Here is a 19092-nt window from a genome sequence, read left to right as displayed (position 1 = left end):
GTGAAAGAATTATCAAAAGTAGATGGGTAAAATACTTGGAAAAAAACAAAGTACTAAATCCAAGGCAATTTGGATTCAGGCAAGGACGATCATGCGTCACCAATTTAATATGTTTCTATTCAAGGCTAATTGATATAATACAAGAAAGAGATGGATGGGCTGATTGTGCATTTCTAGACCTAAAAAAAGCTTTTGACAAAGTACCACATAAGAAGTTGCTTAAGAAACTAGAATCTGAAGGAGGAATACAAGGTAAATTACTAAATTGGATGGAAGACTTTTTGCAAGAAAGAAAAATGAGAGTAGTGATAAGAAACCAGCACTCAAAATGGAATGAAGTAATAATCGGTGTCCCGCAGGGAACAGTTCTGGCCCCAATAATGTTTGCTATATATATTAATGATATGGATGAAGGAATTGAAAGCTATATGAGCTTCTTTGCAGACGATGCAAAACTACTGAAAAGAGTGAAAACTGAAGAAGATTGTGAATCACTACAGAGAGATCTAAATAAAGTATGGGAATGGAGTAGGAAGTGGGAGATGGAGTTCAATACAAAAAAGTGTAGTATAATGGAATTTGGAAAAAGCAAAAACAGAATAACAGGATCATATAATTTGGGAGAAGAAGGAATAAAAAAAAAGTAGAAAATTAGAAGGACCTGGGAGTCATTGTTATGAATAATATGTCACCTGAGAAACATATAAATAAGATTTTTGGAGAAACTTATAATTTAATAAGAACAAATAAAGTGGCATTTACATACCTGGATGAAGAAATGGTGAGGAAAATCCTAATCACCCTGATAAGACCAAGATTGGAATATACAGCAACGATATGGTCACCAAGTACAAAAAAAATGTATAAAAAAAACTTGAAAGAATACAAAGAGCAATTACAAAACTGGCACCAACACTCTCAAAACTATCATATGAAGAGAGACTACAAAAATTTGAACTACAGACACTAGAGCAAAGAAGAGAGAGAGGAGATTTGATAGCTATTTATAGAATCATGAAAGGCATAGAAATTACTGATAGAGAGAATCTGATAAAATGGGATGACAGAAATACAAGAGGACACGGAAAGAAAATAAAAAAAGACAGCTATAGAAGAGATTTGAAAAAGAACAGCTTTCCTCACAGAGTAATAGACAGTTGGAACAAGTTAGATGAGAAAGTGGTGTGTGCAAAAACAATACATGAATTTAAACATTGTTTAGATAAAATGAGAAATGAAGACGGGATCCCACGAGCATAGCTCCCCTTCCCGTAAAATACCACTAGGTACAACTAGGTAAATACACACACACACACACACACACTTTCAACGAACGGACGGATTGACGAACGCTCTGAAGAAAAGTGCAGATTGTGGATACCAACGCAAAGAGAAGTGCCTTTTTGTATTTGCAGGGGGGGGGGGAATTGCTCGTGAGGTAGTGGGAAAGTAAGGAAAGAGGAGAGGGGGAGGGATTACTGGGGAAATGGAAGGTAATGAGGAGGTGGAGGAAATGGCCCTGACGGGCCGCCGGGTAGACAAAAGACCCCAAGACGAGTTGGATGATAACATGTCTAATAGGAATGTGAAGATTAGAGGTATAGATAGGAGCAATATAGCAGAAAGTGATGAGAATATTTTCAAGGGATTTAAAGAGAGTGGGGGGAACTCAAACCCCCCCCGACTGACAAGACTAGAGATGAAGGTTGATAAGGTGATCGAGGACTTGGAGAGTAGGTTAGGTCATATGAACACCATTTTAAAAAGGGTTGAAAGATTGGAAGAACTGGAAAAGGCGAATAAAAACTTAACTGATGAAATAGAAGAACTAAAAAGACAGTTAAGAGAGGTAAAGGGGGAGAATGAGGAATTGAAGAAGAATAGTAAAGAAAACAGAGAAACAATAGCTAAAGAAAGTAAAAATTGGAAGCAAACCCAAAAAGGAAATAAGATTTCATTCACTGTCATAGTCAAACAGCAATTGAAAGAACATACTGAAGACTCAGTTATTAAAGTGATGAGACAAAAGGAGAATATAGTAAGGGATTTAGCAGACAAGAAGAAATGTATAATTATATTAGGAATGGAAGAGAAACACAACACAGATAGAACCACAAGAATCAAAGAGGAAAATGAAAAAGTAAGCCAATTACTAGAATCAGTTCAGGAAGATGAACCAGGAATTATGAAACAAATCGAAGAGAAATTTAGACTCGGAAAGTATAGCACAGACAAGACCAGACCAATTAAGATTAAATTCAAGTCACAAACAACGGCAGAGAATATCTTATCCAAAACAGGGAAACTAGCAACAAGTGAACAACACAAAAAGATATGGATAAAAAGAGAAATGAATAAAGAGGAAAGAGAGGAAGAAAAGCAGAAAAGACTGGAAGCTAAGACAAAAAACGAGAACAGAACGGAGTCAGAGAAAGAGAGATTCTATTGGAGAGTAGTGAACATGAAACTAAGGAAGTTCGACATACAAAAGAAAAACATAAGGGAAACAGAGAACACAATGGAAGTGGCAGAAAACTAAGAGTGTCTTACACAAATATAGATGGATTAATAACAGGATTGAATGAGCTGAATGATTATTTGAAAGAAAAAGAACCGGACATAATGGGAATTGTAGAAACAAAATTAAAAGGCCCACTACCACCCAACAGTGTAGGACATGATGCATACAATTATTGGATTAGAAACAGAGAGAAAAAGCAAGGGGGTGGAGTTATGTTCCTGACTAAGAAGGATATAAACGTGAAAGGTGTCATATATGGAAAGAATACAGTAGAGATGATTATGATAGAAGTGGAAGACAGAGATAAGAAGAGCAGAAAATTTGTGATCAATTATGTGCCTCCGAAAACAGCCTCATGGGAGGAGAGTGAATATAAAAGTATGTTAGAGGACACAAAGATAGCATTAACTAAAATAATGGAAGACGGAGGAAGAATAGTTATGATGGGCGACTTTAATTGCAAAGAAATCTGCTGGGAAGAAATGACAGCAAAGAGTGGTGATGACTCATGGGGAAATGCTCTACTTGAGATGATTACTGACCATTCAATGACACAATGGATACAAGAGAACACTAGGTATAGAAATGAAGAAGAACCATCGAGGCTAGACTTAATAATTACATCTGAACCTAGAATAGTGGACAAGATTGAATATAAAACACCAATAGGTAAAAGTGACCACATATTGATTGAACTGGAACTTAATGAAGAAAAATATATGAAAAGAAATGAACAATATAGAAAAGGAAGAATGATGTATGAAAAAACAAACTTTGATAAAATAAGAGAATTCTTCCAACAAGAAAACTGGGAAGAAATATACAAAGAAGAAACATCAGTGGAAGAGAAATGGAATATTTTGACAAAAATTTACAAAAAAGGAGTGGAAAAGTATGTCCCAAGACAAAAACAAGAAAAAGAATATGTAAAATGCTGGTACAACAAAAGTTGTAGGGAGTTAAAAGACAAAAGAGACAAAGCCTGGACCAGATGGAAAAAAGACAGAAGACCTGAAAAATGGAAAATATATACTGGTTATAGAAATGAATATGTACAAAAGTGCAGAGAGAAAAAAAGAAAATATGAAAAAGATGTTATAGAAAAGTGTAAAGATCAACCAAAACTATTCTACAGATTTGTAAACAATAAACTGAAAAACAAACAAGACTTGGAGAAATTGAGACAAGGAGGAGTTGAATACACTGAGGAAATGGAAATGGCAGAAATTATGAACAAACATTTTAAATCAGTGTTTACAAGGGAAAATATACAACCTGAAGAGATTGAGTGGAAAGAAAAAGTCCCCCCTATGGAAGAAATAGAAGTAACAAAGAATGAAATATTGACACACTTGGGTAATTTTGATGTCAGAAAATCGCATGGGCCAGATGAAATAGCAAACTGGATTCTGAAAGAATGCAGGAATGAACTGGCAGACAAAATACATAGCATAATAAGCAGTTCCTTAAAAGAAGGAAAAGTTCCAGAAGATTGGAAAAAAGCAAATATAGTACCTATATATAAAGGAGGAAATAAAGAAGAACCTACCAATTATAGACCAGTCTCTCTAACAAGTACAATAGCAAAAATTTGTGAAAGAATTATCAAAAGTAGATGGGTAAAATACTTGGAAAAAAACAACGTACTAAATCCAAGGCAATTTGGATTCAGACAAGGACGGTCATGCGTCACCAATTTAATATGTTTCTATTCAAGGCTAATAGATATAATACAAGAAAGAGATGGATGGGCTGATTGTGCATTTCTAGACCTAAAAAAAGCTTTTGACAAAGTACCACATAAGAAGTTGCTTAAGAAATTAGAATATGAAGGAGGAATACAAGGTAAATTGCTAAATTGGATGGAAGACTTTTTGCAAGAAAGAAAAATGAGAGTAGTGATAAGAGATCAGCACTCAAAATGGAATGAAGTAATAAGCGGTGTCCCGCAGGGAACAGTTCTGGCCCCAATAATGTTTGCTATATATATTAATGATATGGATGAAGGAATTGAAAGCTATATGAGCTTCTTTGCAGATGATGCAAAACTACTGAAAAGAGTGAAAACTGAAGAAGATTGTGAATCACTACAGAGGGATCTAAATAAAGTACAAGAATGGAGTAGGAAGTGGGAGATGGAGTTCAATACAAAAAAGTGTAGTATAATGGAATTTGGAAAAAGCAAAAACAGAATAGCAGGATCATATAATTTGGGAGAAGAAGGAATAAAAAAAGTAGAAAATGAGAAGGACCTGGGAGTCATTGTTATGAATAATATGTCACCTGAGAAACATATAAATAAGATTTTTGGAGAAACTTATAATTTAATAAGAACAATCAAAGTGGCATTTACATACCTGGATGAAGAAATGGTGAGGAAAATCCTAATCACCCTGATAAGACCAAGATTGGAATATGCAGCAACGATATGGTCACCAAGTACAAAAAAATGTATAAAAAAACTTGAAAGGATACAAAGAGCAATTACAAAACTGGCACCAACACTCTCAAAACTATCATATGAAGAGAGACTACAAAAACTTAAACTACAGACACTAGAGCAAAGAAGAGAGAGAGGAGATTTGATAGCTATTTACAGAATCATGAAAGGCATAGAAATTACTGATAGAGAGAATCTGATAAAATGGGATGACAGAAATACAAGAGGACACGGAAAGAAAATAAAAAAAGACAGCTATAGAAGAGATTTTAAAAAGAACAGCTTTCCTCACAGAGCAATAGACAGTTGGAACAAGTTAGATGAGAAAGTGGTGTGTGCAAAAACAATACATGAATTTAAAAATAGTTTAGATAAAATGAGATATGAAGACGGGACCCCACGAGCATAGCTCCCCTTCCCGTAAAATACAACTAGGTAAATACAACTAGGTAAATACACACACACACACACTTTCGTCGAATGGACGGCGAGAATTAGTGTACCGAAGAAAAAGGAAAATCTACGTGGATCTCAACGTCCAGGAAGTGCCTTGTTGTATTTATAGGGAAGGGGAGTGCTCGTGGTGTAGTGGGGGAGTGACAGGGAAGGAGAAGGGAAGGGATTATTGAGGGAAATGGAAGGATATGAGGAAGAGAGGGACATGGTCCAGGAGGCCAGGCATCTTGTAAACAAGAGGCGGACCGACAATAATGATTTTGGTGACGACGGGATCAACAAAAATGTAAAGATTAGAAGTATAGATAAGAGCAGCACAGTGGAAAGTGATGATAGTAATTTCCAGGGATTTAAAGAGGGTGGGGGGGATACCAACCTCCCCCGATTGGCAAGACTAGAGGAGAAACTTGATAAGATGACCGAACATTGGAAGAACAGGTTTGGTTACGTAGCCAAAATTGCGCAGAGAGTTGAAAAATTGGAAGAACTAGAGAAGGTGAAAAAAATTAACTAATGAAATAGAAGAATTAAAAAGACAGTTAAAAGAAGTAAAACAGGAGAAAGAACAATTAAAGAGGAATAATAAAGACAACAAAAAGGCCATAGCAAAGGAAAAAAAATCAGGAAAACAGTAAAGTTGCATTTACTGACATAATTAAACAGCAAATGAAAGAACAAACTGAAGACTCAGTTATCAAAGTGATGAGTCAGAAGGAGAATATAGTAAGAGACTTAGCAGATAAAAAGAAATGTATAATTATATCAGGAATGGAAGAGAAACATAACCTAGATAGAACTTCAAGAATCAATGAGGAAAAAAAAAGTAAGCAGTTTACTACAATTAGTTCAGGAAGATGAACCTGAAATCATGAAACAAATTGTAGAGATGTATAGACTCGGCAAGTATAGTACAGATAAGACCAGACCAATTAAGATTAAATTCAGGTCACAAACGATGGCAGAGAATATCTTAACAAAAACAGGGAAACTAGCAGCAAGTGAACAATATAAAAAGGTATGGATAAAAAGAGAAATGAAGAGAGGAGGAAACAATTAAAAGACATGAAGCTAAGGAAAAAAACGAGATGAGAACAGAATCAGAAAAAGAGAGATTCTATTGGAGAGTAGTGAATATGAAAGGAAATACGACATACTAGAGAAAAACAAAAAGGAAACAGAGAACACAATGGAAGTGGCAGAAAACTAAGAGTGTCTTACACAAATATAGATGAATTAATAACAGGATTGAATGACCTGAATGATTATTTGAAGGAAAATTAACCGGACATAATGGGAATTGTAGAAACGAAATTAAAAGGTCCACTACCACCCAACAGTATAGGACATGATGCATATAATTATTGGATTAGAAACAGAGAGACAAAGCAAGGGGGTGGAGTTATGTTCCTGACTAAGAAGGATATAAACGTAAGATGTGTCACATATGGAAAGAATACAGTAGAGATAATTATGATCGAAGTGGACGACAGAGATAAGAAGAGCAGAAAGTTCGTGGGAAGAGAGTAAACATAAAAGTATGTTAGAAGACACAAAGATAACATTGAATAAGATAATGGAAGATGGAGGAAGAATAGTTATGATGGGCGACTTTAATTGCAAAGAAGTCTGCTGGGAAGAGATGACAGTAAAGGGTGGAGACGGCTCATGGGGAAATGTTCTACTCGAGATGATTATTTAACATACAGTGACACAGTGGATACAGGAGAACACTAGGTATAGAAATGAAGAAGAACCATCGAGACTAGACTTAATAATCACATCTGAACCTAGAATAGTGGAAAAGATTGAATATAAAACACCAATAAGTAAGAGTGACCACATATTGATTGAACTGGAACTAAATGAGGAAAAATACATGAAAAGAAATGAACAATGTAGAAAAGGAAGAATGCTGTATGAAAAAACAAACTTTGATAAAATAAGAGAATTCTTTCAACAAGAAAACTGGGAAGAAATATACAAAGAAACAACAATGGAAGAGAAATGGAATATTTTGACAAAAATTTATGTAAAAAAAAGAGCGGAAAAGTATGTCCCAAGACAAAAACAAGAAAAAGAATATGTAAAGTGCTGGTACAACAAAAGTTGTAGGGAGTTAAAAGACAAAAGAGACAAAGCCTGGACCAGATGGAAAAAAGACAAAAGACCTGAAAAATGGAAAATATATACTTGTTATAGAAATGAATATGTACAAGTGTGCAGAGAGGAAAAGAGAAAATATGAAAAAGATGTCATAGAAAAATGTAAAGATCAACCAAAACTATTTTACAGATTTGTAAACAACAAACTGAAAAACAAACAAGATTTGGAGAAATCAAGACAAGGCGGAGCTGAATACACAGAGGAAATATAAATGGTAGAATCAGTGTTTACAAGGGAGAACATACAACTTGAAGAGATCGAATGGAAAGAGAAAGTCCCTCCTATGAAAGAAATAGAAGTAACAAAGAATGAAATAATGAAACACTTGAGTAATCTTGATGTCAGAAAATCGCATAGACCAGATGAAACAGCAAACTGGATTTTGAAAGAATGCAGGAATGAACTGGCAGACAAAATACATAGCATAATAAACAGTTCCTTGAAAGAAGGAAAAGTTCCAGAAGATTGGAAAAAAGCAAATATAGTACCTATATATAAAGGGGGAAATAAAGAAGACACTACCAACTATAGACCAGTCTCTCTAACAAGTACAATAGCAAAAATTTGTGAAAGAATTGTCAAAAGTAGATGGGTAAAATATTTAGAAAAAAACAACAACGTGCTAAATCCAAGGCAATTTGGATTCAGACAAGGACGATCATGCGTCACCAATTTAATGTGTTTCTATTCAAGGCTAATAGATATAATACAAGAAAGAGATGGATGGGCTGATTGTGCATTTCTAGACCTAAAGAAAGCTTTTGACAAAGTACCACATAAGAAGTTGCTTAAGAAATTAGAAACTGAAGGAGTAATACAGGGCAAACTGCTTAAATGGATGGAAGACTTTTTGCAATGAAGAAAAATGAGAATAGTGATAAGTGACACTCAAAATATGATGAAGTAATAAGCGGTGTTCCACAGGGAACAGTTCTGGCCCCAATAATGTTTGCTATATGTATTAATGATATGGATGAAGAAATTGAAAGTTATATGAGCTTCTTTGCAGGTGATGCAAAACTATTAAAAAAAGTGAACACGGAAGAAGATTGTGAGTCACTACAGAGTGATCTAAATAAAGTATGGGAATGGAGTAGGAAGTGGGAGATGGAATTCAACACTAAAAATTGCAGTATAATGGAATTCGGAAAAAGCAAAAACCGAATAACAGGATCATATAAATTGGGAGAAGAAGGAATAGAAATAGTTGAAAATGAGAAGAACCTGGGAGTCATTGTTATGAATAATATGTCACCTGAGAAACATATAAATAAGATTTTTGGAGAAACCTATAATTTAATAAGAACAATCAAAGTTGCATTTACATACCTGGATGAAGAAATGGTGAAGAAAATTCCAATCACTCTGATAAGACCAAGATTGGAATATACAGCAACGATATGGTCACCAAGTACAAAAAAATGTATAAAAAAAATTGAAAGAATACAAAGAGCAATTACAAAATTGGCACCAACACTCAAAACTATCATATGAAGAGAGACTAGCAAAACTTGAACTACAGACACTAGAGCAAAGAAGAGAGAGAGAGGAGATTTGATAGCTGTTTACAGAATCATGAAAGGCATAGAAATTATTGATAGAGAGAATCTGATAAAATGGGATGATAGAACAAGAGGACACGGAAAGAAAATCAAGAAAGACAGCTATAGAAGAGATCTGAAAAAGAACAGCTTTCCTCACAGAGTAATAGACAGTTGGAACAAGTTAGATGAGAAAGTGGTGTGTGCAAAAACAATACATGAATTTAAAAATACATACATACATATACCAAGGCTTTTTCCCCCTTTCAAGGGAGGTAGCCAAAAAGGGAAAGGCATAAAAACACTCCCACCCATTTCATCCCTAAATACACTCCACACCCCTCCCACCCTCCCTCTCATCTGAGCACCTCCTGGATGACGGGTCATCCCTGCACCTTGCCCACCGCCCTGGGTCAGAAGCAGTGTCGCAAGACACAGCACATCCACAGCAAGGCCGCTTCATTTAATCGGCGACCCCCCTCTCCGTCCCCCCTTGCATATAAGGAGAGGACGGGGAGAAATCCCTTCGGGCTGCGTCAAAATTTGCTCACACATACTACCTCACCCCCCACCCCCCGCCCATTCCTCCTCATGCAATCACAACATCATCCATATACAACCATTCTCCACTCACCTCTGTCTTCCATCCTCTCCCTTCCTTCCTCAACAGACATTCCCCTCTTCCCCAAAGCCCCCTTCACCCCATCCATCCACCTCATCCTAGGACGTCCCCTCATGTTCACTCCCTCCACATCTGCCTTCCATACCTCTTTTACTAGTCTTTCTTCACTCATTCTTTCCATAGTTTAGATAAAATGAGATATGAAGACGGGACACTACGAGCATAGCTCCCCTTCCCGTAAAATACAACTAGGTAAACACACACACACACACACACACACACACACACACACACACAATTCTGAGGTGAGATGTCATGGTGTTATTAGGTCATCAGCTGTTTGGTTGCAGTCTTTATTTCCTCGTAGTGAATGGACCGGTTCGAATCCTTGGCTCCAGTTCTTATATATATTATTATTATTGTGATTATCACTATTACAATAATTATTATTATTCTAATTGTAATTCTTATTATTATTATTATTATTATTATTATTATTATCGTCACTATTATTATTATTATTATTATTATTATTATTATTATTATTATCGTCACTATTATTATTATTATTATTATTATTATTATTATTATCATTATCATTATTATCATCATTATTATTATTATAATGATCTTATATCAAGAGACGGGCTCGTAACCACCAACTGAAATAATATAAAAACATATAAGAACTTATAAGATATAGATTAACTTAAGCCCTTAGGCGCGGTTCGGTGAGGCCGCGCTCCTGCCACATCACTCCATCACATTCTTCAGAGGGGCTCGCTGCCTCTCTCTGATAGAAGAGGAGAAAACAAAGAGTGATAGTACTGTGGTACTGGGATACAATAGATTACAAAGTACAAGGGGAACAAATCAGTGAATATATGTTCATGTGTGTGACAACATTCAAAGAAAGAAGGGAGAGGGAAGCTGTGGCTATATTATAGGAATGAACCAATAGGGAAGAATATACATAAAGATGAATTTAAATGCAACGATTTAGGGTCATATTTAGTGAAATAGAAATTTAGGCAAAGGTAGAAAAGTTGTGAAGTGTATGATTCAAATTAGAACAATTGAAAGATGAAATAGCATACCCAAGGAATTGATAATCACTCAGTCATCTCGGTCGCAGCTACTCAGCACCTCCTTGCGTACGCTTCTCACCTTCACAAACGTATTAGCGGAAACCTGGATTGGCGAGGCCAGCCTTGTACTTCGCGGAGTCGCCGCACTGTAGTCCCAGCGTTTGTTTACAAATATAACTTCTTTCCACGTTTTGCTTTTGTCTTACTGAACATCGTTTGATCAGCATTTCAGAGCCACAGTTTTATGGACGTGTGTAGTGCGGTCAACATTTCTGGGCCATTGGTGTGGAAAACTGAAAATTAAATGTCATGAATAACAATCCTGCCAGCATTGCTGCCACTGCTCTGAGCAAGTGTGCTAGGAGGATATTGACATCGTTGATACAATGATTAATTGTTTAATGTTTTTATGGAAAATATCTATATTGATTATATATGATTAATTTGATAAACATACGATTAAATGTTTAGATTAGGATATTGACATTTAATTTGTTAAAACTGAGAATTTTCGCTTAAGTAGGAGTATCGATGAGTCTGCGTGGAACGTAGCCCCTTCTTTCTTATGGAAATTTATTTTCATTTAAGCGATTTTATTTATTCACTTATTTACTTATTTGTTTATTTTTGAAGACTGATCACCAGCAACACAATCCTCGTGTAAATGAAGAACTGTGTATATATATATATATATATATATATATATATATATATATATATATATATACATATATATATATATATATATATATATATATATATTATTCAACCACAAACAACTTTTAATTCCATGCCATCGCAATCGAGACTGAAGAATCGCTCGATGGAGACATTTTGTTGGAAATTGAAACGTGGACGAGCCGAGGATTCGAACCCAGCTAACCCGTAACAAAGTTACAGTGACTTAAACCAATGCGCTATCAAGAGAGATATAAGTTGAGTACGATTTTCTTATATTTGTATGCTCGAATTACATACATCTACACGAAATATCGCGTTCAACCCACCTCCGCTATGATATTGCATTTAGCTAGTATGTGCACGTGGGATAGATTATACATCTACACTGAATGGTTCCCAGCGATCAATTGATATTATTCAACCACAAACAACTTTTAATTCCATGCCATTGCCCCAAGTCGTGCTTGACCTGGCCTCCTCTCCCTCCCCCTTCCCCCCCACGCTCAGCTCCCCCCACAAGGCTGGTGAATTTGCTCCCCCCCACCTAAACAAATGGCAACACCCCAAAAAAAAATCGGTCTTGGGGGCAATTTCACGATTTTTTTTTCAAAATGCTCTTGACTTAACGTGTTCTTCCATGTGCTGCATTTTGTGCTGTTCAGCCGTGATGCTTTTAACCTTACGCTGCCACCACGTTCTTCTCCACAAATCACCATAATGACCACACATGCCAACCCCCCTCCTCCCCCATCCCCTCCACACGCCCTCTGGTCAGGTTTCCAGTACGAAGTCACACGTTGTACCCCCGATGTCCCCGAACTCACTCCCATACACCACCACCACTACCACCACCACTACCACCACCACCACCTCCTCCTCCTCCTATTCCTCCACGGCCCCACCATTGAGACCGCCCTCGTCACCCCGCCGCAGTTCCTCCTCGGATTATCCCCTTCAAGTTCGAGGATCAGATCCGAGCCGGGAGTCTGGTGCAGGTGATCTGCGTGGTAGGTGAGGGGGACTCTCCGATCTCCATCCGCTGGACGCTGCACGGACAGGAGGTCCGTCCCGCCCTTGGGATCTTCTCTCAGCGCGTGGGGGAGCGAACGTCCATCCTGAGTATCGACAGCGTTGGGTCGGAGCATCGCGGGTCCTACACATGCCACGCGTCCAACCTCGCTGGTCGAACGAATCACACCGACACGCTCTGGGTCAACGGTACGGTGCCCCCCGGGGGTGGAGGTCCCCTCCCCCCGGCGCCGCCGCAAGGGCAGCATTCTTACAGGCCAGCTCCACCTCCCCCCCCAAAAAAAAAAAAAAATCACCCCATACCCCCCACCCCATCAATGGAGCGCGGGTGCCCTTCACTCGCCGTAGCCACCGCAGCCCTCCCCACTCTCTCCCCCACCTTTCCCCTCCCTATTGTCCCGTCCGCAGCTTGCTTAAAAAAAGAAGAAAAAATAAAAAAAAAGAAACAAAAGTCTTGCTTCTCCAAAATGTTGCTGTCCCTAATCGCTCCCTTCCTCCTCCTCCTCCTCTTCCTCCTCCTACTCTAACAGCTCGCCCTACCGGCCCTCTGCTCCTCCTGACGCCGCCCCTTTCACACCCCCCCCCCACAGCAGTATCATTTCAGAGCATGGGATACTTGTTTAGTTGTAGCCGTATCAATGTTGATTGCTTTCGCCATTTTTAGGTTGTTATCTAGTTTGGCCTTGTTTTTTGCAGGGTACGCTGTCATACACCACATTTCATGTTTTCAGAAATTCATGTTATCATCATTCAGTGTTGACGGGGGGTAGGGGAGTCGGGGAAGGGGGGAAGCGCGGGGGGAGAAGGTGAGGGAAAGGGAGAACTGTCCCCCTTTTTAATCTTCCCTTCCTCCTCCGCTGCTTCTCCTTCCTTCAGAAACCCTTGATTTTTTTTTAATGAAAAATTTAGTGGCTCTTTGGGCTGCAACGACTTCGTGGAGTGTCTGCCTACCTGTGCCCGCCGGCCGAAATTCCTCCTCCTCCTCTTCTTTCTTCTCCTCCTCCTCCTCTCCCTTTTGGCCACGAGTTCTTCTCCCGGAGGATGCGTCGGGTAAGGACGGGCGCGATCCTCTTGACGGAGGCCAAGACGTTGTTCCTGGCGCCAGACCGTCGGCCCCTCGCCACGAGCTGACACTTGCCCCTCTTCCCCCCCCACCGCAGTCCCGCCGCAAATCCGCTCGTTCTCCTTCGAGGAGGACCTGCTGGCCGGGGCCGACACGCAGCTGCAGTGTTTCGTGTCCAAGGGTGACCTCCCCCTTCACATCACGTGGCTCTTCCGAGGGCGTGACGTCTCCCACGCCTTGGGGGTCAACACGTTCAAGGTGGGACAGCGGTCAACCATCCTCAACATCGAGGCGCTGACGCATGCGCACTCGGGCGAGTACACTTGCTCGGCCTCGAACTCGGCTGGCGAGGACAGGTTCTCGGCGACCCTCACCGTCCATGGTAGTACTCGAGGGCCGGCGGGAAGGTTGTATGCCCCTTCAATGGCTTCTTCCTCATGCTCCTCCTCCTTCTCCTCCTCCTCCTCTTCCCCCTCTTCTTCGTCATGGTAGAATCCTTTTGTTTTAAACGTGCCTCCGGAAAGACCGTAAATGTATTTTGTACATAGCATATTTGAATTTGCATATTGCATGTCCACTAGTGCGGGTACGTGTATGTGTGTGTGTGTGTACTCATGTATGCATGTGTGTGTATATGAGCGTGTAAATATATGAATACGTGTGTTGATAAGTAGGAAACTTATTAGATACAAAAGCATATTTGTGTAAATGTTTGTGCAAATGTGTATGTATATATATATATGTATGTATATATATATATATATATATATACATATATATATATATACATATATATATATATATATATATATATATAAATATATATATATATATATATATATATATATATATATATATATAAGTAAAGATTGCCAAATATAGAGGTGAAGTGGCAGAATGAAAAGTTAAGTCTAGGGTAGTGAGTTTATTCAGAGCCAGACGTTTCGACCTTTACGGTCTTCCATAATGGACTGAAAACAGGAGACGAATTTTGTTTCTTCCTCTGTTTTCAGTACACCGAGGAAGACCGTAAAGGTCTAAATGTCTAGTTTTGAATAAACTCACTACTCTAGCCTTAACTTTTCATTGTGCCACCTCACCTATATATATATATATATATATATATATATATATATATATATATATATATATATATATATATATATATATATATATATATATATATACAGGTAAACGTCGACTTACGATGGCATTAGGTTTCGATAGAGCCATCGTAAGACGATTTCATCGTAAGTCGATCCCCAATTTGTGTATCACTGTTCCGTGGTCACTGTACCTAGGCTACCTGTATATTAACCACCAGAGATACTGAATATAGCCTATTAAACATGTACAGTAGTTTATTTAATTATTTTTATCCTTTTTACCATATTCAAACACTATAATATGTATTTTCAGTACGGAACTTAAATCTCGCGGGCAGCAGCCAATGCCAGCCGTACGACGTGACGTAATAATACTCGCATCATAAAATATAGTCACCGCTTATATCGATCGTTCTCTCTTTCACCCGCGAATTTTGAAAACCACAGAGAATGGGATTTAGGGCACATTTGAGAGAATGTAAAAACACAGGGGCGACTACAATAAATATAATCAAGACGCCGATATGGCAGCGTCGCGAATCCACTTGCTCCTCATGACGCCTACGTGTGCGGCACCGTATGGAAGGGGTTAAATTATCATATCGTCGTCGTCGTCATCGTAAAGTCGAACAATCGTAAGTCGCGGCCATCGTAAGTCGACGTTTACCTGTATATATATATGTCTGCGTGTGTGTGTGTGTGTAAAATGCCAGAATCAATATGTATTCCATCGTGTAATTTAAAGAATGTGTGTGCTAGTGTATGTATGTGACGCACACACACACACACACACACACACACACACACACACACACACACACACACACACACGCACAGATAGATAGAGAGAGAGAGAGAGAGATAGGTGTATCGAAACGCACAGGGTTCCTGATGGCTATCAGGAATCTGTTTGCCATACAGATGAATCAACCTGTGGAATGGGCTTAAAGAGGAAATAGCAATTAAAAATATAATTCATAAACATACTAAATCCAAATTGGGTCGAAGGAAGCAAAGAGGTAGGACCTCGAAAGCACCGCCCGTTGCCAAGTGCATTACCATCAGGTAAATACACACGCGTGCGCTCATCCACGTACAGATACATGTATATGTGCTCGTTTGTATGTAAATAATTGCGTGCGTCTTCATAAAATTTTATAATACACACACACACACACACACACACACACACACACACACACACACACACACACTTCAACGAATGGACGGCTTAGAAGACGTTCTGAAGAAAAGTGAAGTCTGTGGATCCCAACGCAAAGAGAAGTGCCTAGTGTTTTTGCAGGGTGGGGGGGAAATTGCTCGTGGAGTAGTGGGAACGTAGGGAAAGAGGAAAAGGGGAGGGATTACTGAGGGAAATGGAAGGAAATGAGGAGGGAGTAGACTTTGACCAGCCAGACAAGCGGAAGGTAAACAAAAGACTTAGCGAGGATCAAATGTCTAATAAAAATGTAAAGATTAGAAGTATAGAGAGGAGCAATACAGAAGAAAGTGACGAGAATATGTTCCAGGGATTTAAAGAGGGTGGGGGGGACACAACCCCCCCCCCCCGACTGATAAGACTAGAGGAGAGAGTTGATAAGGTGATCGAGGACTTGGAGCGTAAGTTAGGTAACGTAGACTCCATTTTTCAAAGAATTGAAAGGTTGGAACAACTAGAGAAGGCTAACAGAAACTTAACTGAAGAAATAGAGGACCTAAAAAGACAGTTAGGAAATGTAAAGGAGGAGAATGAGAAATTGAAGAAGAATAGTAATGAAAACAGAGAGAAACTAGCTACAGAAGCTAAAAATTGGAGAATAACTCAAGAAGGGAATAAGGTTTCATTCACTGACATAGTCAAACAGCAATTGAAAGAACATAATGAAGACTCAGTTATTAAAGTGATGAGACAGAAGGAGAATATAGTAAGAGAATTAGCTGACAAAAAGAAATGTATAATTATATTAGGAATGGAAGAGAAACATAACCCAGATAGAACTGCAAGAATCAAGGAGGAAAATGAAAGAGTAAGCAGTTTATTAAAATTAGTCCAGGAAGATGAACCAGAAATTATAAAGGAAATTGAGGAAAAATTCAGACTCGGAAAATATAGTACAGATAAGACCAGACCAATTAAGATTAAATTCAGGTCACAAACAACAGCAGAGAAAATTCTATCCAAGACAGGGAAACTAGCAACAAATGATCAATATAAAAAGGTATGGATAAAAAGAGAAATGAATAAGGAGGAAAGAGAGGCAGAAAAGCAGAAAAGAATTGAAGCTAAGGCAAAAAACGAGGAAAGAACGGAGTCAGAGAAAGAGAGATTCTATTGGAGAGTAGTGAACATGAAAATAAAGCAGTTCGACATACTAAAGAAAAACATAAGGGAAACAGAGAATACAATGGAAGTGGCAGAAAACTAAGAGTGTCTTACACAAATATAGATGGATTGATAACAGGATTGAATGAACTGAATGATTATTTGAAAGAAAAAGAACCGGACATAATGGGAATTGTAGAAACAAAATTAAAAGGCCCACTACCACCCAACAGTGTAGGACATGATACATACAATTATTGGATTAGAAACAGAGAGAAAAAACAAGGGGGTGGAGTTATGTTCCTGACTAAAAAGGATATAAACGTGAAAGGTGTCATATATGGAAAGAATACAGTAGAGATGATTATGATAGAAGTGGAAGACCGAGATAAGAAGAGCAGAAAATTTGTGATCAATTATGTGCCTCCGAAAACAGCCTCATGGGAGGAGAGTGAACATAAAAGTATGTTAGAGGACACAAAGATAGCATTAACTAAAATAATGGAAGACGGAGGAAGAATAGTTATGATGGGCGACTTTAATTGCAAAGAAATCTGCTGGGAAGAAATGACAGTAAAGAGTGGTGATGACTCATGGGGAAATGCTCTACTTGAGATGATTACTGACCATTCAATGACACAATGGATACAAGAGAACACTAGGTATAGAAATGAAGAAGAACCATCGAGGCTAGACTTAATAATTACATCTGAACCTAGAATAGTGGACAAGATTGAATATAAAACACCAATAGGTAAAAGTGACCACATATTGATTGAACTGGAACTTAATGAAGAAAAATATATGAAAAGAAATGAACAATATAGAAAAGGAAGAATGATGTATGAAAAAAACAAACTTTGATAAAATAAGAGAATTCTTCCAACAAGAAAACTGGGAAGAAATATACAAAGAAGAAACAACAGTGGAAGAGAAATGGAATATTTTGACAGAAATTTACAAAAAAGGAGTGGAAAAGTATGTCCCAAGACAAAAACAAGAAAAAGAATATGTAAAATGCTGGTACAACAAAAGTTGTAGGGAGTTAAAGGACAAAAGAGACAAAGCCTGGAACAGATGGAAAAAAGACAGAAGACCTGAAAAATGGAAAATATATACTGGTTATAGAAATGAATATGTACAAAAGTGCAGAGAGGAAAAAAGAAAATATGAAAAAGATGTTATAGAAAAGTGTAAAGATCAACCAAAACTATTCTACAGATTTGTAAACAATAAACTGAAAAACAAACAAGACTTAGAGAAATTAAGACAAGGAGGAGTTGAATACACTGAGGAAATGGAAATGGCAGAAATTATGAACAAACATTTTAAATCAGTGTTTACAAGGGAAAATATACAAACTGAAGAGATTGAGTGGAAGGAAAAAGTCCCCCCTATGGAAGAAATAGAAGTAACAAAGAATGAAATATTGACACACTTGGGTAATTTTGATGTCAGAAAATCGCATGGGCCAGATGAAATAGCAAACTGGATTCTGAAAGAATGCAGGAATGAACTGGCAGACAAAATACATAGCATAATAAGCAGTTCCTTAAAAGAAGGAAAAGTTCCAGAAGATTGGAAAAAAAGCAAATATAGTACCTATATATAAAGGAGGAAATAAAGAAGAACCTACCAACTATAGACCAGTCTCTCTAACAAGTACAATAGCAAAAATATGTGAAAGAATTATCAAAAGTAGATGGGTAAAATACTTGGAAAAAAACAACGTACTAAATCCAAGGCAATTTGGATTCAGACAAGGACGATCATGCGTCACCAATTTAATATGTTTCTATTCAAGGCTAATAGATATAATACAAGAAAGAGATGGATGGGCTGATTGTGCATTTCTAGACCTAAAAAAAGCTTTTGACAAAGTACCACATAAGAAGTTGCTTAAGAAATTAGAATATGAAGGAGGAATACAAGGTAAATTGCTAAATTGGATGGAAGACTTTTTGCAAGAAAGAAAAATGAGAGTAGTGATAAGAGATCAGCACTCAAAATGGAATGAAGTAATAAGCGGTGTCCCGCAGGGAACAGTTCTGGCCCCAAT

General features: G+C 37.9%; 1 protein-coding gene across 8 annotated transcripts in view; it reads left to right on the top strand.

The window, feature by feature from the left end:
* Positions 1 to 19092, top strand: part of LOC143039346 (cell adhesion molecule Dscam1-like) — a 283763-nt gene that overhangs the window by 92201 nt on the left and 172470 nt on the right. The window contains exon 14 of one of the 8 annotated variants that reach the window (XM_076209445.1): positions 12446 to 12730. The exons of the other annotated variants lie outside the window; for them this stretch is intronic. Within the exon in view, the coding sequence (XP_076065560.1) occupies positions 12446 to 12730 (285 nt within the window). The remainder of the gene's footprint in view (positions 1 to 12445; positions 12731 to 19092) is intronic. 8 annotated transcript variants of the gene reach the window in all.

Source organism: Oratosquilla oratoria, chromosome 1 (genome assembly GCF_046742065.1).
Source record: "Oratosquilla oratoria isolate Oo_2021 chromosome 1, ASM4674206v1, whole genome shotgun sequence".
Lineage (NCBI taxonomy): Eukaryota > Metazoa > Arthropoda > Malacostraca > Stomatopoda > Squillidae > Oratosquilla > Oratosquilla oratoria.
Note: the sequence above shows the minus strand (reverse complement) of the source record. Positions and strands in the feature narration are given on the sequence as shown.